Source organism: Cyanistes caeruleus, chromosome 6, assembly GCF_971803275.1.
Source record: "Cyanistes caeruleus chromosome 6, bCyaCae1.hap1.1, whole genome shotgun sequence".
Lineage (NCBI taxonomy): Eukaryota > Metazoa > Chordata > Aves > Passeriformes > Paridae > Cyanistes > Cyanistes caeruleus.
The window spans coordinates 33,219,203-33,239,178 of record NC_141706.1 but is presented as its reverse complement, the minus strand read 5'-3'; the positions used below and the strand labels follow the sequence as shown (position 1 = coordinate 33,239,178).

Sequence of the window (19,976 nt, the reverse complement as noted above, 5' to 3'; positions counted from 1 at the left end):
GCTTAATTCTAAAATTAATCACCCAAAGATGTTTCACTAATTTATTAAGACCTAAATGTCTTATATTGGGAGAGAGGTATAAAAATAGGGTTTCTTAACCCTTTGGTGTATATCTGGAAAAAGCAGTGGTGTGTGGCAGGCAGGCGCAGCGGAGAGTGGTCTGGCTTTTATCCAAAACCTGACTGTGGGAACTTTCAGCTGCTGCAAGCTGAGGCTAAGTAAAAGTGGGAAACACAGGAAGGCTTCAGGAGCCATTTAAACTACAGATTCTTTCCAGGCTGTTTACTTTCCAAGGGAAAGTTACAGAAAACAGTATAAACACAATATTCTTCTGAACCTAATTCATCAAAAAGAAAATAGGTCAACATAATTTTACTGGTTGTTACAGAGAATTACTACTAGAAAACTAATACCTTTCTTTTAGTATATCGCATTAATTCAAAATCCCCCTACTTCAGCCAGTTATTAAAACATTCTCTTAATGTGTTTTGGGTTTACATCGTTTGTGGCTGCTAATGGCACCCACTAGAAACCACTGCAGGGAGTGAAGAAAGCAAAAATGGGGTGGGGGAAAGATGATGGGGTTTCAGCTAGTGGCTTCAAACCAGAACTGCAACTATTTTAAGAATTTTTAATAGTTAATTGCAGATATATAAACTTTATATTCTTACAGCAAGTAATGGAACAAGAACACATTCTGGCATAAGCCACTGCATGTTCCAAGTCTGCAACACCAATTTTAACACTTGTAAGAATGAAATATCTTGGAGTGAAAAGTCTCCAATTATATCACATTGGTTTCATTCTCAGAGAGAGCAGCAAGTGTGAAGAAAAAGGTGCTGGCAGAACTTCTGTTTATTTTTTTGGGGAGGAACTATCTGTCCCAATTTCGGAAGCAGCAATGACATCCTGAGCATTTTCAAAAAGCTTGGTGAGAAAAGAGAATGGCACTGACTTCCACGGAAGAGCATTTAAAGAAAGAAAGAGAGAAAATAAGCACAGCATGAAAGCAAGCTACAGAGAAGTGCTTGCAGAAGCAAGTTTCTAAATGACCATCCAGCCTGTTGCATACCCCAGAGAATGTTTAATTTAGATTCTGGAATGCCTAACGGAAAGAGTGCAATTCACAACAGAAGATACACTTAAATTTACTTATCATATGTGTTAGAAAATATGGCAGCTATAAAAGCTAATTCTAATATTTTGTTTTAAAAGGCAGTATCAATACAGAAAATATAGTCTGTATTTTCAATTCTCAGCTAGTTTCCACAGCCTGGAAGTCCCTATTAATTCCAAAACAAATGGCCTGTGTCCTTAAACTTTTTTTAAAAGAGTATTGGTTGTTTATAAGCCATAAGTCTTAAAAATCTTTATTTCAAACAAAGACAAACAATGAAGAGAAGATAATGCCTGCAGGTAACTGTTTGGTTTAGACTGCCATCATTAGATTTAGAGATACACATCTTTCCCCAGCAAACAATAAAACCCTTGCCCCTACAGAAACTGTGAACAGTTCCTGAAGTTTGTATTAAAGCCAAGTTTTAACTGAGCTGGGTACTTCATAAAGCAATGCTGATCTTCAGCAGAGCTACTCCTCACTATTTTACCAAATGAGGATTTAGAAATAGCTAACACGTGAACTTCATGTTTCTCAGAATAAAATGAAAAGGCTGGAGAGTTTCCTAAGCCCTCTTTTCCCACTGAAAAATTAGGTTCCACATGCAAGATACCCAAAGATGGGTTTGCTACACTAAGAGAAAAAGAAAACTCACTTTCATCTCCCAATTCCTTCTTCTATATTTATGGTGGATGCAGTGCTTTGAAAGGGCTTATCCTTACAGTCTATACCCCAAACCCACTGCTACTACTGCTGGACAATGAATGATTTTTACATGTAATGAATTCTCAGCTTATCTGTGCCTACCAGTGATGTATAAAGGAACATACTCCTCCAATTCAGTTTCTATTGGATATACAAATCAAAGTATTACTCCACTATGGGTGGGATATTGCCAAGTAAAAGGTGATTACAGAGTAGATAGGAGCATTTACACTATTGGCACATACTGGACAAAGATCAGACCTGCTCCAAGATACTGCACGGGAAGTGAACTCCAACGCAGGATGGCAGCTTGCGTAACAAATGCTGGGAGGAACAGGCAACTCCAAACAGAACTATTTAAAGCAAGCAGCCAATATCCACTGGAACAGGATGCTCTGAAATGTTGCTACCAAGGGACTCATCTAGACATCCAGATCAGTAGCTTGTCTTCATATTCTAGAGCTTTTAGATGAGACCACTGCCTGAGGAGAGCCACGTGTGGCACCGATCCCCGGGAACCTGATTTGTCAGTGCTGAGTCAGCACTGATAGAAACCGCACTGCTCAGCACTTCTGGGGAGGTCACTTATCTGCTCCAGCATGAGATTCATTATCTGGACTCATTTCAGAGTCCTCAGACATCTCCAGGAGGGCAGGTGGGCACTTAACCTAGCACACAACGAGGCTGGAGGACAAAGCAGGTCCATGGCAGGTTGGGCATGATGGAAACCTCGTTGACAAACTGACAGTGGCCTAGAGATGGGCATCCACCAAACAAAAAGTAGTTGCTTTGATACCTTGTTATATTGTAAGGTAGAAAACAAAGTATTAAGGATGCCAGAACAGAATAATGCATTTTTAAAATACTTTAACTTTCTTCCTAATTTTTCTGCCTAATATATTTTATCCTATCCTGGGACTTGAACACATCTCTAAGATATACCTGAAGCCTGAGGTGTATATGAAGAAAATTTTTAATTTCAGACTCTGTATAAAACATCATGTGATGAGAAACACACACACTGCGGAGGCGAAACATGACAAAGATCAACAAATCTGTACTACTACTCATTGCAACAGAAAAGCTTTAGTTTTAAAAGGAGCTGCCTAAAAAAGGCAGCTTATTTGATAACCACAAAAGCCTAACCTGGAGCTATCAAGAGATCTCATTTTTATTTGAAGCTGAAAAAAAACCATTTTCAATACTAACCACTTGAACATTTCCAGACACAAATCCATCATATTTATCTTTTACAAGGAGAAAAATATGGACAGGGAAAGCAGCAAACATGTCTAGACTGACTTTCTGAAAGCTGCTAAAGTGTTTTAAATAGCTCTGCAGTTTGGAATTTTATATTAATCTCAATGCGAGGCATGTGGGGAGAAATTATAGATGAGACAGCCAAAAGATATTAGAGTTATTAGTATTTCTCAATTATTAATAAGAGAACAGCTGTCCCTTTTCCTGCAGATTTCCCTAGATGTGGGCTCCTGTTGTAGGCCGAAGCTGCTAATAAAGGTATACTGGTACTGTGGGGATATCTAAACACTATGGATTTAAGAGGCTTCAGTGCTAATTAATGAAATTCACAGGCTGAAGCAGAAGTAGGTCCTTCTTTGTCAAAATATTATAATACAAAAGAAAGGAAATCTAAAATGGCTGTGGTAAAGTACCAGACCTCATTAAATATCAACCAAGATGTAATAGGGAAGATGGCATATTTAATAATTTAAAAAGTCAAAGAAAGATTTTTACCTAAGTGCTATGCAAATACCTTTCCTTTTACATCTTTGCTTTTCTTATGTACCCTACCATAAGTCAGTACCAACAAGCAGAGAGAAAACAAACATATCTAATTAGGTTGAGGTGGGGGGCTTTCTGTTTGTTTCCAGTTTAGGACTTTGGGTCCGGTCTTTCTAGATTCCAGCTCCAGGATTTGACTTGCACACAGGACTGTTCTCATTAATCTGACAGATCTGCCATCCTCTATATTTTAGCCCCTCACCAGCACTACACTTTGGATGTGTGCTTTCCCAGATCATGGGAAGAAACCCGAATTGGAGAAACAGACGTCCCTGTGTGACATTCATCACTATCTGAGTGAACGGTGAAAAAGGATCAGCTGAAAAAACCCTCACTTACTCCCCAAGTAAAGCCCACACCAATCCATGACCAGAGAACAATCTGCTTCAAAAGACTTCAGCAAGTATGAACATTACTAACCTGCTAGCTTCTATTTAAGCAAAGTTTCATTTTATAACAAGATACTTCAGAAGCCGTTGTTTTAGATTAACTCCGTATGAAAGCTGGACTAAAAGGTTTTACAGGAATTTTAAACACAGAAGTAGGAAACAGATGAGAGGTAAAAGACAGTGTGGTCTTTCTGCCTTGCAGAAATGTAGGCAGCAGGAATAAAACCACCAGTACAGCACATTCTTAGTCAGGGACAAAGAGTTGCTTCCCTTCTATTTAAGACATTGTCCTTGTGAAAATAAGAGCAATGATAGAAACTGGAGACTGAGCTGGAATTAGGAAAACATAGTAGGTAAATACCTGATCTCATCTTCATATACCTTTGAATTAGGACTGTGCTCAAAAAAGGAATGTTTAAGAGATGGTACACTGCTTTCTCCCAGTGCTAATATTTGGGGATCAACTCATGCTGCCAGGCATCTGAACATGAAGCACTGATAAAGCACAGATCTCAACTGCTCTGTAGGTATTTGCCCAGGTGATGTGAGTTGGCACAAGTTTAAGGGTCAAAAAAGAAAATTTTATCTTTTTCAGGAAGACCAAATCACTTCAGAACACTGGATTTCTGATACAGTCCACAGATATTTAAGTTTCTGTTTCAGGTTACTTTCGAAACCACATTCTTTGATCAAAATATTTCCAAGTCTGTTTTAGAAGCAAATATTCTGAAATGGATTAAAGAACTCTCAACACCCTGATTTTATGACAGTGCTATACCAGGGATGTAACTCCTTATAGTGCAAGCACAAACAAGGCATTAAACTTACTTTTCCAAAGAAGCCTTTGAAGAACTTCCTTTCCTGGAGGAACAGGGGGGACAAGTCGAGCGCTATTACTGTAGGTAGCTAAAATGTCCCAGGGTTTTCAAACCAACAAGCACACACAAGAATAGGGTTTGGAGGGAAAGGAAGGGGTTTTTAGAGTTATCCATGAGAAGGTGCGACAGGCAAATGTGAAAATAATCCTATGAAAATGCAGATCAAAGGGCACACACACAATTCTAAAAAGCTAATGCCCTGAAATTGGTGGAAAGAAGAAAACCTCAGCCCCAATTTCATGCAAAGTGGTTACTTTATTTTCACTCTCCCTTGTTTAGTCCCTTTTGGTTAGGTTATAAACCAAACTTGGCAGCAGACATGGTGGTTAAACAAGTAAAATACTGTACAGGCTCTTGTGAAATGCAAAGTTCTAACTCCAGAATTGCAGTCTAGTTTGCTCTGTATTGATCACTCTTACCCTAAGTTAATGTTCTGTATGTTGGAGAAGCATGTATGGCTGATACAAAGCAGGGGTAAGTATTGCTGAATTTTATTCCATTTGTCTGTTGCTCTGGCTTATATGCTACTCTTACACTTCACATCTTACGCAGCCATGTCTGAAGAACAAGGAATTTCATCATAACCTTGTGGTAAAACTCAAATACAAATGAGACCCCTTTTTCTTTCTCTAAAGCCTTCCAAGGCTTTATGCAATATTTATACTAGTTATTCATTCTACAGCTCTGAACTGGTAGGTTGAACAACCTTTAAAATCAGCTTAGGCAGGCAGAGTTAGGCAAGTGCAAGGATACCAAGGGCTGAACTACAATTTCCTAAATTTCTTCAAGAAAGCAATTATACCGATTGCCCAATCCACATTAAGAAAAAGCCAGCACACAATTTTAAGCATATTTGCATGCAGTTTAGTTCACTTGCTTTATTTTGTTACCAGACTGTGAAAAGTAAACTACATGAGAGTACACTTCACCAGGCCTGGTGCTCTGTGAGCACACCACATGCTGCTCAGCGTGTGAGGGAAGCCGATGTGAAGCATAGAGCTGTTCCCGCTGTCTTTCCAAATTACTTCACTTGTAAGAAATCTCTGGTATAGCAGTAACGAGGAGGAGGTAGAGAATTGCAGAAGAGACAGGGAGTGTCTCTGTGACAGCCCCTGACCTCACATTTACACTGTGCAATTCAACCTGTTCATCATTGATACCACTATATTAAAAGTATTGCCACAAATATCCTGAGGCAGTGTCTGAATATTGATTGATAAACAAGGTTATATTTATATCAAAGCTATGGTACTGACGCAAGGCAACAAAAGCCAGGAAACATCAAGTTAAGGAGGGAGTGTCCATCTCAACTTTGCATTTCCTGGCCCTGCTGGTGTGTCCCTCTTTGCTCCTCAATGTCCTTACACTGAACACTTTACCAAGCATCTGTAATATATTTACATCAACTCAGACACTGTATAAAGAACATCTCCAAGTTCAGTCAGCTGAAAATCTTAACCACTTTTGGAGGCAGGAACTGTTATGTATTTGGACAGGATATGCTGAACACTAGGAGGGGAACTAATGGATTAATCACAATGTAGTGTACATAATGAGAAGGGGTTGGATGCTGCTGCCAAGTTGAGCAATTACTATTGCATTGCACTAAATAACAGCTTTTTAAAGACAGCAAAAGCTAAAGAGATTCACCAGAAGCTACCTCATTTTTAGGTGACGGTTAATTTTGCTCTCAGAAAAATGCTTGTTAAACAAGATTATTTTTTTTAAATAAACTAGACAAGGTTAATGGAAAAGGCATCATGCAAAATGAGTTTTAAACAACACTAAGTTAATGCAGTTTAGAGATAACTAATGCATTTTTTAAAAAAATATTAAATTATGTCTCTTTACCTGCTAAAACAAGAACATATATTAAAACAAATGCATAATTTAAAACAAAAAGTGGCAAGTTAGAAACCAATACTACAAGCTAAAGCTGATTTAAAATCAAAATATGACATGAGAGACTACACTTCTGTCTCTGTATGATGTTCCCACACCTGAGTCAAATACACTTAACAAGGCCCTTAAAATTACTTTCCAGTTGACACTAAATATTTTCATTTCAGTGAAATGGTTCTGAAGAAACCATTTAGAGCTTCATGTTCATCTACAAGAATCTTATCAGATATTAAATGTATACAAAGCTAGCAATATATCTCTACTAAGGGAATAACATAAGCTACATTGGTAATGTTCTATTGAGGAAAGATGCAAGTTCTGTTGACAATACAGGCCCATGTTAACAATGAACTAATAGCTGAATATGAGGGGTTTTGATCTATTAATGGGACTGTGATGACATTTCATCAGACAGAAAATTACAGTATCATTGGTGTGCAATAAAACTGTAACAACAGAATACAGTATGGATGAGGGATTCTTGAGCTAAAAGTAGCTTCTTGTACTCAGTTGTCAATTAAGCAATGTCTGAATAAAATGCTCACCATCACTTGTTTGCAAGTTCTGCAAGATGCAGCACTCAAAAACAATTACACCCATTAAAGGAGCAGGTAATAAAAAAAATCTCTGAAAGGTTACTTCCCACAATAAAAAAACAGAGATATCTGTCTGCATCTTTTCTTTCAAAAAGCAAAGCAGTACTTAAACTAGTCCTAAACTCAAGATTAATGCTGTTCTATATTCTTTTTAGCAAATCCCATAAAATCTTTTAAAACCCAGTAGTTAGTCCTATAAAAGAACAGTCTTCAGTTCCCCAAATGAATTGCAAACTGTTGTATAGCAAGAATTAAGAGTCAAAAAAGTATGTGTTAGAATAAGAAAAGACAGACAGAACTTAATTTTTTGGAAGCTACAGGATATGAATATTTCAACAATTCTAATTTTTATTGACTGGATTTATAAAACCACACCTTACCTGCAGAGAATAAAGTTTAAAATAGCCCACATACACTTCAATGTCATTTAATCACATTAAAAGTGAAGTCCAATTTCCCTTAAGTTAGTCCTTCAGTTTAAGCACTGAAGCTCAAACTTGTAATTCTTTCGAAACCAAGAGAAAGCCCATCAAAATAACTAAGTAATGTGAAATCAAGGGACTACCAGAAGAACGAACTGTTTTCTGATCACATTCCTCACATGCTGAAATATCACCCAGTGTTTGGCTTCTGCTAAATTAAGAGTGTCCTGAACAGAACAGAGCTTTCAGTAATGGTGATGTCCTAAAGAAATGCCCCTGGTTTAAAAACCACATGCTGGGGGTGAGGGACAGGGCTTGAATAGCAGGGAGCAGCTCCAAATGGACCTTGGATCTGATAGAGTCCAGCAACCAAAGCACACAAAGTAATTTCAGTAATCTGAATCTTCCTCTTGGGGCACAAAGAGAATTTCACCTCTACTTCTCAGCTTCCAACACTGACAAAGGAGACAAATAGCAACTGTAAGAGATGCAAACTTGTATCTGGTGTACACATAGACATCAAACAGCAAAAAAAAATCAAAATTATCTGAAGAAAAATGTTAATTTAAGACAACGGATAAATTCATGCCATCCAAATTTGGAATAATGACATAACATGGATTAGGGAAATTTAAATATTTACTTTCAGAAAATACTGAAAAAACTGTAAAAGTTAGATATCCAAGTCTGACATTTGAATCAATAATTCATGTGATCAAGAATCACAATCCTAAAAATCCAGATTCCAGAAGAAACTGAGTGCTATGTTTCTACTGTATCTCATTAATTATAAGCTCAGCTACACTTAGCTGGCTCATGGACTTGTAAGATTTTTATAAACTAGAGAACAGCTACTTCAGGGCATAGCTCCCCAGGGAAGAGAATGAAAGGAATTGCACAAAGTAGATACTGCAGTGCTATTTGGTGTGCTAACAGAAAGTATTCTGAGAGAATAAAAGTCCGAGAGAGACAAAAACGGATGCAATTGATTATGCGGTCAGTACTTGCAATTTTTGGTATGTAAACTAAATCCACAAAACAAAGAAACTCATTTATATTTTGTGTGGCCCTTTTTAATAAAAATCAATCACTAATCATTGCAGACTGAATGGGAACAGATGGGATGCGGCTTTAACAGGTTACTATACATTAGCTGAGAAAGAAAAGAATGAAAAGACTTGATTTTCATCAGAGCACTAAACCAATTCACAAACTTTGCAGCACAACAGAAGGCAGAAAAGATAACCTATAATCCTCTGCTGTGTGCTAGGAAGAAGGGAAAAACAGGTTCAGATGGAAGGCATTTGTGTTCTCAGACTTGGTGAGGAAAGAAAAAGGATGTCCAGGGGCACATATTTTAAATCAGTAAAAGTGCAGTAGAAGGGTTTGATGGACCTGTTTGACAGATTTTGTTGAGCTGCAAGGATTCTAGGGTTTCTTCCACTGAACACATACTGAAAGAAAGTATATAGATAAAACATACAAGAGAAGTGATGTCAAGCACTGCAGTTCTCTATTAAAAATTCAAATTTTTCATGTCCTTTCTCCTATTCTTTTCAATGGTATTAAAGCCTCAGATCCTAGACAGACTGATCGTTGCCTTTCTGGAGTTTGCTATTTCCGCAGGATTTTGCGGTATTATTACTGCAGGAAAGAGATGACAAGACCTCTTCAAATGAGCCACAGAAATACAAAGAGCTTTGAACGAGTGCCATTTACAGGAGCAAACGTTCACAGAAGCCAAACTAAGAGCAGCCCATTTCATGACATATCAGAATTAGGCAGCCTTCAGGCCACTTTGAGCAGATGCAAGCCAGATTATTTCATGCATGACTACAATGTTGCAGTGCATTAGAAAAAAAAGCATCCTAAAACAAGTAATATTTTGTATAATAATGGTGAATTAAGTCACTATTAAAGTGGCAGGCAACAGAGGGAAAGAGAGAGGGGAAGAAGAAAAGAGAGAGAGGGAGAAGCTGTTAAAAAACAATGGTTGAAGTCCCATGTGGGTACCAACTTAGCCTGAAAGGTCACAGAGAATTTTTACACATTTGTTTTGCAAATAGTTTCTGCAAGTAGAAAGAACAGTTGTAACTCTCCCTCTCATCATCAGATTAGCATGTCCCCCCAAGAGCAGCAGTGCTCTCAAACCAGCCAACTGTTCTCCTAACATGGGTCAAAAGTTCAGTCTTTAGTTGGAGCCCTGCTCCGAACAGACCTTTTCCAGTGACGCTCACAGCCCCAAAGCCAATATTTTCATTAAACAAATGTACATACAGATTTCAGCCTCTTCACAGCATCTTCACAGATATGCATTCCTCTGGATTCGTCCACTTCAACGTGTCCCAAGTACTGCAGGAAAGAGTATGGGGATAAAAGGTTAATAGCAGCTCCTTAAACTCCCTGGGTTTTGAAGAATCCAATATCTGAATTCATCTCAGTGCAGCTTATGTGACAGACACCACCAGCACTTTGTCAGTCTTCTTTTAAATCTGCATTTGGAAATTTGACTGTGTATATCACCAGCATCAACAGAAAAGTGTAATACCACTAGAAATTCGGAGGGACAGACAAGTTTTCCTTACTCAGAGAAAAATATTTAATTGAAAAGTACTGAAAACTGTGCTTTCCTGCATATTCATCATGAGCTTTAGTAATTTTTTTTTTTTTTAACTAGCATAGCATGAAAATCTTACATCAGTATAGAGATGATGATGATTCATTGTTTTTGAATAATGATAAATGTATTTAGTATTGAAAACCAAAGTACACTACACAGTAGGATGACCAAATATTTTTGGATGGTAATATCCAAACATGAGAAATTTACCCATCCCCTTTTTTTTAATTGTAAACCAAAATTGTTTATCTTCATTACAGCAACAGGCTGTTACATGGACACTGAAACAATCATTTTTCTTACAAAGAGGGGTTTAAAATAAAAAAAAGAAATCTGTTCTCCACATACTCATCTTTCTAAGCACTACTTAAAAACTCCCCTAGCAACACAACAGTGAATAGAAATGTCTAGCTTCAAAGCTTTTAAATTTACAACCCAGAATAATATTAGTCTGTAGAGAAACCAGTTGCACTACATCAAGACCGTAGTGTTCAGGGTACCATGGATAGTTTAATTCTACACTCGAACTTTTAGCTTTAATTTTTCCAATTTCCCTGCCTTTTCCAATCACAGTGGTTTTTTACAGTGAAAAGAAGTGTTCTCTCAGAAAAATTCATGTCCTTATTCAAAGTACTTAACTGTTGAAGAAAACCAGAGAAACTATCAAAACCTTTCTGAAGTTTTGTAATAAGAGCTATAGGTGAAAGAAACCTCCCCCAATTTACTTGCCATTGCAAGAGTTCTGTGCAATTCAGCATTTAGATTCTAGGCTAGCTAGAGAGTGAATAAGTGGTTTTAAAACACCAGAATCAATGCTTGTGTCACTTAATGCAGTAGTAAACACAAGTTTAATAACGAGTTAAGAAGTTGCACTCTGTAACAGACTACTCTGCTGTGAGTTATTTGAAATCTCCTAGATTTTCTTTCATTATTTAGGATACTAGTCTTGGAAAACATTTCACTCACAGCACCATACAAAAGCACCCTCAGATTAAGAGATTCAATTATATGGTGAAAATCAAGATTATTTCAAAGATGTAATAGAAATTGGAAAGTTGAGGTTTTTAAATGCAAGACAAGATGCTCCAGAAGAGGAGGCTCTATATATCACTAAACTGCTGAAAGATTTACAATATCTTAAGTGACAGAGAGCTTTAGCATTAAATCTTACTGTGTGGCATTTTTTTAAGCAGAGTTAAATGTGGATGGAACAATTCTGGAAGAATTTCATTTAAATCAGCCCTCACAGCTGGAGAACAGCTTGAAAAATAAATTGCAATGAAATTAGAAGGTAAATAAAAGAGATCTGACTCTTTAGAGCTTTTTCAAAATGAGCTCTGTGAGGCTGAAGCCTTATAATTGAATGCTGGAGCTGCCAAAACAGCAACTGTATTCCCTCAGTTGAGCTTGCTAAAACAGTTGTGCAAGATCTTCATTTCTCCAGAACACAAAGTAGAACATTTTAATCCTGAAAATACACAAGCAGGAACAACTGAAGATGCAATTCCTATGTGTCTGGAAGTACATATGTGCATCATTGACTACTCGGTTACACCACAACTTCTCTGTGAGAAGTTCCAGAGATGCAGAAATTCTGCTGTACATTTGTCATGAGAAAGTTTTGGGTTTAGTAACTTCTCTTTAAGAAGACAGTGATACAGACAGGAACAAGCCTAAGGTTTATACTGGACAGAAAAAAAATATACATGTAAGGATTGACCCATCCAGTTTGCATGACCATTTGTATCACAGAGGGCAACTTTCAGATTTCCTGACCTATCTGCACATCTCATTTACTTCAGCGTAGCCAGAATGTTTCCAACTGAAGGTTCAAACCATTCAGCTCCTTTACTTGGCAACCTGCTTTTTGCTTGGAAAAGGGAGAAACAGAGGAGGGTAAATATTGCCTCATGTCACACTGCAAAACAGACAACCATTCTCTCCTGTGTTGCCAAACCTCTATTCAAGTCCCATGTTCTAACTTTCAGCAATCAGTCATGCCACTGCTGCTAGAGACAGCAAGTTTAGGTGCAGTTTTCAATACTGCTTCCACTCCTGTGAATGGAGACATTATTACACTTATCAAGTGCATCTATCCACACCAAAGGGGTGCAATCCACAGACCTCATTGAGCATCAATCAATTCCGAATGATAAAATAAATTACACTGTCACACAATACTTCTTTATGATATAGAGGAGAAGAGGCACTTTGTTTGCACTCACATGTTACACTTCTAGCTCTTCATAAAAAAAGAAAAAAACTTGTTCTTGCCATTGCAGAAGCCAATTTTGCAGAAGCCAAAAGCTCATCATTAGCACTGGTGTTGAACATTTTACAGGCAATTTCAAAATTCCTCTTGCTTTAGTTTTTAATTTTTCTGGGATGGAGTGGTGGTGTGTTAATTGCTTATACATGCCAATATACTTTTCTTTCTTGTAAAAATAAATCTTAATTCTGTAACCAGAATGCTGTGGTCCTCCTCCTTTCATAGCCAAATGCCCCTTAAGCAGCAGGACCCCTTCCAAGTCTTCAAGCTTTTCATCAGTCTGAGAGTAGATATACACAGCTCCTGTATTTAACCAGTACTACAATATTTATCTGGCTTTTAATGGACTGTAATCAAAGACAAAAATATCTCCTCAAGAAGACTGACAAAGAACTCACTCAAAATTGAAACTTCTTCTAGTGTTTATATTTTAAACAGAAGTGCTAAATGGTCAACTTAGCCTTAAATTTGAAATATTGGCTCAACTTACTAGTGCAGCAGCATTTTATGAATGATATTTCAAAATTTAATAAAGGAAATGCAGCTACTAGTTAGAGTCTGAAATGGAAGTTAAACACCAGAATTCAGAACTTCAGAAAAAAACCAAAAAAAACTATTGTTAAAGTCTGTTGTTACATCTCTGGAAAGAGATTACATGGAAACTACTTTAAAGCAGATACACAAATCCCACACTTCCATACAAAACCTTTCAGGATCATTGAAAGGAACTTCCCTTTCAAACTAAAGGCGAAGAAACATACTGTTGAAGTGCCTGGGCAGCAACTGTCCTATATAAGTAAGATCTCGTTCAATTCCATGACAGCACATTATCACAAACACACTCAAGGACTGGGACACGTAAGTACTGGGTATGCAGAAATCCACGTGAACTGCCTAAGCCACACTGTGCTGGATGATGACTTTGAGAATAGTGAGGAAAGGAGTACCCCTATCATATTTGCAAAGAGAATTTTTTGTCCCAGGGATTGCTGCAGCTAGCATTCCTGGAGAAAGTGAGTACTTTTTCATCAGGAAAATGCACATAGCAGGAATGCAGTATTAATATTGAATGCACTCCTACTTAATTTCCATAGCAACCAGTGAATGATAGTCATGACATCAGCAATTCTCGGACATAAGTTGTTCTGTAAGAGATTTAATCGTTATACCAGAAATATACCACCAATGCTTTTACAGAGCTAAAATCCATGTGGGCAGAGTCCACATAGAGAGTAACATAACATAAAAGCTCTAATCCAAATAAAATACTTTCAGGGTCTGTTGGAGAAAAGTCCTTAATGCAAACATTATTAAATAGAAACACTGCTTATATTAACATGTTTAGCAAAAAGAAGATGAGATTATGGTACAGCAAATTAAAAAGAAACCAAAAAGTTTTCCCTCTCCATCAATGATTTTATGTTCTTTTTTACTGAAGGTGGTGTTTGGTATCAATCTCAACCCAAACCAAAAGCAATCGACACTGGAACAAGTTAAACTGGCACACAGCAAAAGTATCCTTAGAATTTGAAAAGTGCTTGAGGAACAAGTTAAACTGGCACACACAGCAAAGCATCCTTATAATCTGAAAAGTGCTTGAGAAACTTTACTCTTTTTCAACATTTAAAACTTTTTCCAACTTCATCTAAAAACCGACCACTCAAGTCACTGTATCAAGTGTTTCTGGTGAAGTTTTCCTACTGTCTTCTCCCAAATAAATGTTATTGAAATTGCTCCTATTAAAACATCAAGGGCTGATGGATCAGGTCAGAAACAAAACACCATCTGTGTCCTAGTACAAGCAATACTGACATGATCTTGTTTTCATTTCTCTCACAAATACTTGGCCGACTCCGTTTTCAAAATTTCAAAGTTCAACAATAACAGCTGGCAAAAAAAAGATCCTTCACCAGAGCTCCTTCAACCTGGACAACTCACTCCAGCCAGTCCTGTTTGTTCAAGTCTGGTAATATGCTTTTACAGTCTCTCTTTGAAACAGACTCAGCTACGCAAATAATTAAAGTTCCCTCTGTATCAGCAGATGTCCACATGCAGTGTTTTATTTGCAGTAGCAAATTAGGTTCTTTGGATTACATTTGAAACTAGATGGACACAAGAAATGAGCTTAACTGAAGTCTTGGCCAAGGTGTCCCATGCTGGGAAATGAGGTGCCATAAAGGGAAGCACACCAGCATTTTTTGGTATTTTTCCTAGAGGCAACAACATTCCTCTTTCTTCCTCTGTGTAAGTTCTGTGGTATTGTTTGCCAACAGTAAGACTGACTACTTGACATCTGCATGTGCAGATATGCTTCTAGAATTGGCATTGCTCAAGAATTAAAGCCTAAGTGACAAAGTTTCAGAATGAAATGCTGTCTTGAAAGTAGATGTAAGCTTAAATCCAGAAATCCTGGATATGTCTTAAAGCTGAGCTACTTTTCCACTGACATCTAAGATTTACATTCCAATGTTCAATATTTTATTTCTCTCCTCTCACACTCATGCTCCTGCTTTCTAAATTTATTCGTTTGAAACAGATGATTGCTCAGACAAAGCCATAGAAGCACAGACAACAGAAATTCTATGATTAAGCATCAACAAAGTTTAATTTTGCTTAATCAAAGCTATAGGTTAGTTAGGATGCTATACATGTCACCAGAAATCAAACGTCTCATCAATCTGCTAAATTCCCCAAAACAGGAACTGTAGCAGCCTATGACTGCTTAATGTCTCTGAATAATGAGGATCAAAAGAATCTAAAGCAGTATCTATACCAGTAGTTCTCCCTATTTTTTACATCACACCCACCTAAGAGCCACACTGTGCATTTCACGTACTGGTTCTCACACGACCTTTATCACTGTCAACAGAAACAACACTGTGAGTCAGGAATATTGAAGATGCAATAAAGATGCTCAATACAGGATACACAAATGCTATATTTTTCATTTTCTTACAAATCCCTAAAATGAGACAGAAAGGGAACTCAGAAGGTTATGTAGGACAGCACTTGCTTCAGGGCAGGATCTACTTCCACATCTACATCAGAGAAGTCAGCCTTGAACTATTATGACATTTCTGTAACTGAAGATCAATAGACTGGACCTTCTACCCTGTAGTCTCACTGTAGAAAAGGATGCTGTTTTGCTGAGTTGTTATTGCTAATGCATATCCTAAATTTCCCTTGATGCAGCTAAGCATACTATTTCTCCAAGTCCCTTAACAGTGTCATATATGTACTGTCAGACTTTGGTTTTCAACTGTATGCTCTGATGTGCAATTCCTATTTTTCCAGGAATTCAGCACTATTTAATAAATTTATAACTTTCTTCTAAATAAAGAAAAAAAATATAAAGGAAAATCAAGTGTTGAAAGCATGACGTTTTCTACGCACACTGCAGAGATGCACATTGTACCTTTTCTTCAACTCCTTTTAATAAATTCAGCTTCTATGTATGACACTGGGGATCTCCTAATTTTAAGAAACAGAATTAAAAAGTATAACTCAATGAGAACTTTTTGATTTCCAACACCTAAATTACATTTAAAATAAATATTACTGCAAGGTGAGCCAAACTATTTTAATTGTCATATCTTTAAAACAACCTGAAGTTTATAAAACTATTTAGGAATTCCACCCTTGCCAAAGACAGGATATTTGTAAAACTCAGCAAGAAGCTCCATTTAAAACTTCTTGTTTGCAAGGCTATTCAAACAAAACTAAGCATTGGACAGTAGGGTGAAAAGTTTAAAGATTAGGGATTGCATTACATTCCTTTTAGCCATGACAAAAATGCATAGAAATATATTGGAGATAAGCATCACACCTTCCATTATAATCATCATCTTTTATAATTAGCTGTCCTCCAGCCTTTTTCCCATGATGTTAAATGCTGCAGGATTTTTAAAATGTACCATTGCTTGCAGAGGGTTAGCATTCAATAGGAATGATTACTGTTCATTGCTAACATCAGTTCATGCCTTCAGAGTTACAGATTTCTAGTGTTTAATGTGTAAGGCTGTACAACATTTCAGAAATCAGCAGATTTGTCACATTAACTTCTTAAAAATACTTAACATAGTTTCCAAAGACTGTTCAAGTACCTCAGGCTTTCACAGTGAAAAATATCACATGCTTAACTTAAAGGCACTTCACGCTGGTAAATTCTTTCACAGCTATTATTTCAAACCAGAAGTGTATTTAAGACATAAAATAAAAGCCACAGTCACCTGCGCTAGTACCAATCTTTCCAACCTCAAGAAACAGAATGCAAGCTGTATTTATAAACTTATTAAATATAAAAAGTTATTTTTAATATGAGATTTATAAATTTGACATTAAGCAATGAAGTTTGATACACAAATTCCAAAACTAAATAGGACACCTGGGCAGCCACGAGTGGTGTGAAGAGCACAAAGTGATTCAAGTGGCCAAACTCCTACTGATGGTGGTTTCAGCAGTGCAACGTACAGCTCAACAACCTAAACACAGGGACCCCAGGGATGAGAACTGGCATTCACAGGTCCCAGTGAGGATACTTTCCAGGGCTTGTGCCAGTTCCCTTTCCTTCTGTCTCTTCTTGAACACAAAGCAGTACAGTTTGTCTTCCAAAAATCTCCCATCAAAGCAAGGGTTAGATAGGAAACAGTTCAAGAGTACTTGTTCTGAAAAGTCAATTCTTTTATATACGTAAGCACAACTGTATCCATACAATTGCTATTTGTCAACACTAACACAAAAAACAAATTAACTGCAATGATACCACCTACTCAGCAGCAAACCTTGGATACCAGAGATAGAAATGGGGTTTGTTACTTTTCCACACCAGCTTGTTCACAGACATCTTTAGTCTTCCAGGTTGAATAAAAAAATGCAAGTAAACTTGCAGATGATATACAACAGTAGCCTTAGATGCCTTAAGGTCAAAAGAGACTGGCCACCAAGAATATGGAAGTGACAGAATAAAGGTAATTAAATTATCCAAGATACAACTGTTGCATCTTCTAGAACACCAGGTAGTAACCAGCTGTTAATATCCTGTTTAACACATCCTTTGTGGTCAGAACCACCAAGAATTTGCAAGTGTTTTGTTCCTTTAGTTCTCTTAGGTAAAAGGAAATTACCTAATTTTTCTGATTAGAGCCAGTTACTCCAAAGAGCATTTGCATGAATGAAAACCACTTACCCAGAGGGACACTCAAAAAGGCTCTTCACACAAAAGAAACCCTAGTGTCAAATATTTTAGTCATTATACCACAGAACAGCTGCATGTTTTCAGTAAGGTAGTGTCTGGAGCAAGAAAGCAAATTTGAAAATATGTATGTCAGTGAACTTCTTATGTTGCAATTCTAATGTATGAAATTGTATATAAATAAATTATAACACTGATAAGCACAGCTGTAATGTCTATTAGGATATTTGACTTCTAAATAGTTTTAAATATAATCTCTTCACCTAACACCCCTATATACTACATATATCTGGTACAGTTTTTCTCTCAGAGGAAAGACTCATTACTGAAACACAGTGTTTACCTTTCAGTTTGTTAGGACAGTGGAAAATAATTTGTTCCTGAAAACAGACTTCTGCACAGACTGCAACAGATGTACCAGTATCATTTTTAATAATGGGGCAACTCTTGTTGAACACCTATAGTGTTATGCCTCCACACCACCAAAGTTAGGAAAGCAACTTCATTTAAGTTCCCAATGGAACAGCAAAAGTCTGCAAGTCACTATTCTAAACACAAGCTTAACATCCTTTTCATACTTTTGCTGACAGACAAGACCTGTCTCTCCTTGCCTCTTCTTTCAACCTAACTTTAGCCAATTCAAAGCAGTTTACACAGGCACTACAGGAAAGTCAGTAGCCATTGCAAGGCCTAATCTCTGAGCATCAGGTTACCACCTCAGGTGTGGCTAATTTCCAACACAGAGAAGAACTATCTGTCATCACATCTACACACACTAGGATGAGTGAGAAAATATGATCAATACCTGGCTACATGCAACACGGCCTCACCAACTAGCAGAAAAACAGACTGTTAACAAAAAAGGGTGCTATTGATTAAAAGGAACAGTATTCATTCATGATTATCACCAGCTCCAAATTTATGAGCACAGCACTGGAGAGAACCAACTGTGCATTGAATCTACTTCCCTGAATTTTAAAGCAACATAAAGGAACATAACAGGAATTTTGCCTGTACTTTCACAGAACATCTTCCCTCCCAAAGGGAAGACAATTCATAGACGTATCAGATTTGCTCAAAATCCAACAGAACACTTAAGGACTTTAACAATAAGGATCAACTTTGGACATAGCACAGGAAGAGCTTCAAGAAATATGCCAACACAGAAAACCTTTCAGTAACATTAAACCTGTTTGCAGTACAGCATCCTCCAAGCACCATGAATGAGCAGCTACTGGAGTCCCTGTCCAACACTAACAGAGTGAAGCCTGAAGGCAGGATGAAACCCTATTTGCAACATGGCTTGCAAAATGCTTCCACATGCTCTGTAATGTCTAAAAAAGGATAAATCTGTGGTAGCACTCTACAAACACACAAGCTCTAGGCAAAATATAAATGCCCAAAGGCAAGAAGTTAAAAACCAAACCACTTTAAGAGATCTTTTTTTTTTTAACAAGAGAAACCAAGAGTAAATGTGCCCTTACATGTTTGCAGCCTCCTCTATCTCAAAATAAAATAAAATAGAATATTAGAGTCTTATCTATATAAAATTGCAAACACTGAAAGAAATAAAGCCCACAACTTGGCTGCTACCACATTAGTCCCATGTATTTTACTTTCAAACAAAAAATGCTACAGGACAGCTGCAGCAACATTTATCAAGAATTCTCAGGTCTCCACTGAGTACAGATGAAGCCTTCACCACTCCTGCAAAAGCCAGATTCTGGTCTTGCTACTCAGTTATGCTTTGAGCTCCAAAGAACTACAGACAATTTTTAGAGAGTGGGCAAGGCAGATCAAAGTAAGTAAGAAAAGGCTAACCCTGCACCCCCCAACATATTCAAGTGTGGTTGAGCAGCTACACTACAGGCAATGGACTACTCTGGAATTCCCACTGCAAAACTTAAAGAAAATTCTGGTATATTCACCATCTTTCAGATCTGAATGCATTCCTATTCATTAACCATTCTTCCCAAAATATCTCACTTTGTCCTGCTCCACTAAGGAGCATCAGGAAGAAAAGTCACTGCATCAGATATTTAAGGACATAGGAGACTGCATACTTTTCCTGGAATGTATGAATT

At 37.3% G+C, this 19,976-nt stretch overlaps 1 protein-coding gene across 50 annotated transcripts in view; it reads right to left on the bottom strand.

The window, feature by feature from the left end:
- The window catches only part of NUMB (NUMB endocytic adaptor protein), a 119,640-nt gene that overhangs the window by 12,642 nt on the left and 87,022 nt on the right, over window positions 1-19,976 (bottom strand). For 21 of the 50 annotated variants that reach the window (XM_086891865.1, XM_086891862.1, XM_086891878.1 and 18 more), the window contains exon 3: window positions 10,090-10,164. In XM_086891865.1, the coding sequence (XP_086747991.1) occupies window positions 10,090-10,164 (75 nt within the window). Of the gene's footprint in view, window positions 1-4,842; window positions 4,921-10,089; window positions 10,165-19,976 lie in introns of all 50 variants that reach the window. The other 29 variants (XM_086891873.1, XM_086891852.1, XM_086891871.1 and 26 more) reach the window with 2 other exon arrangements.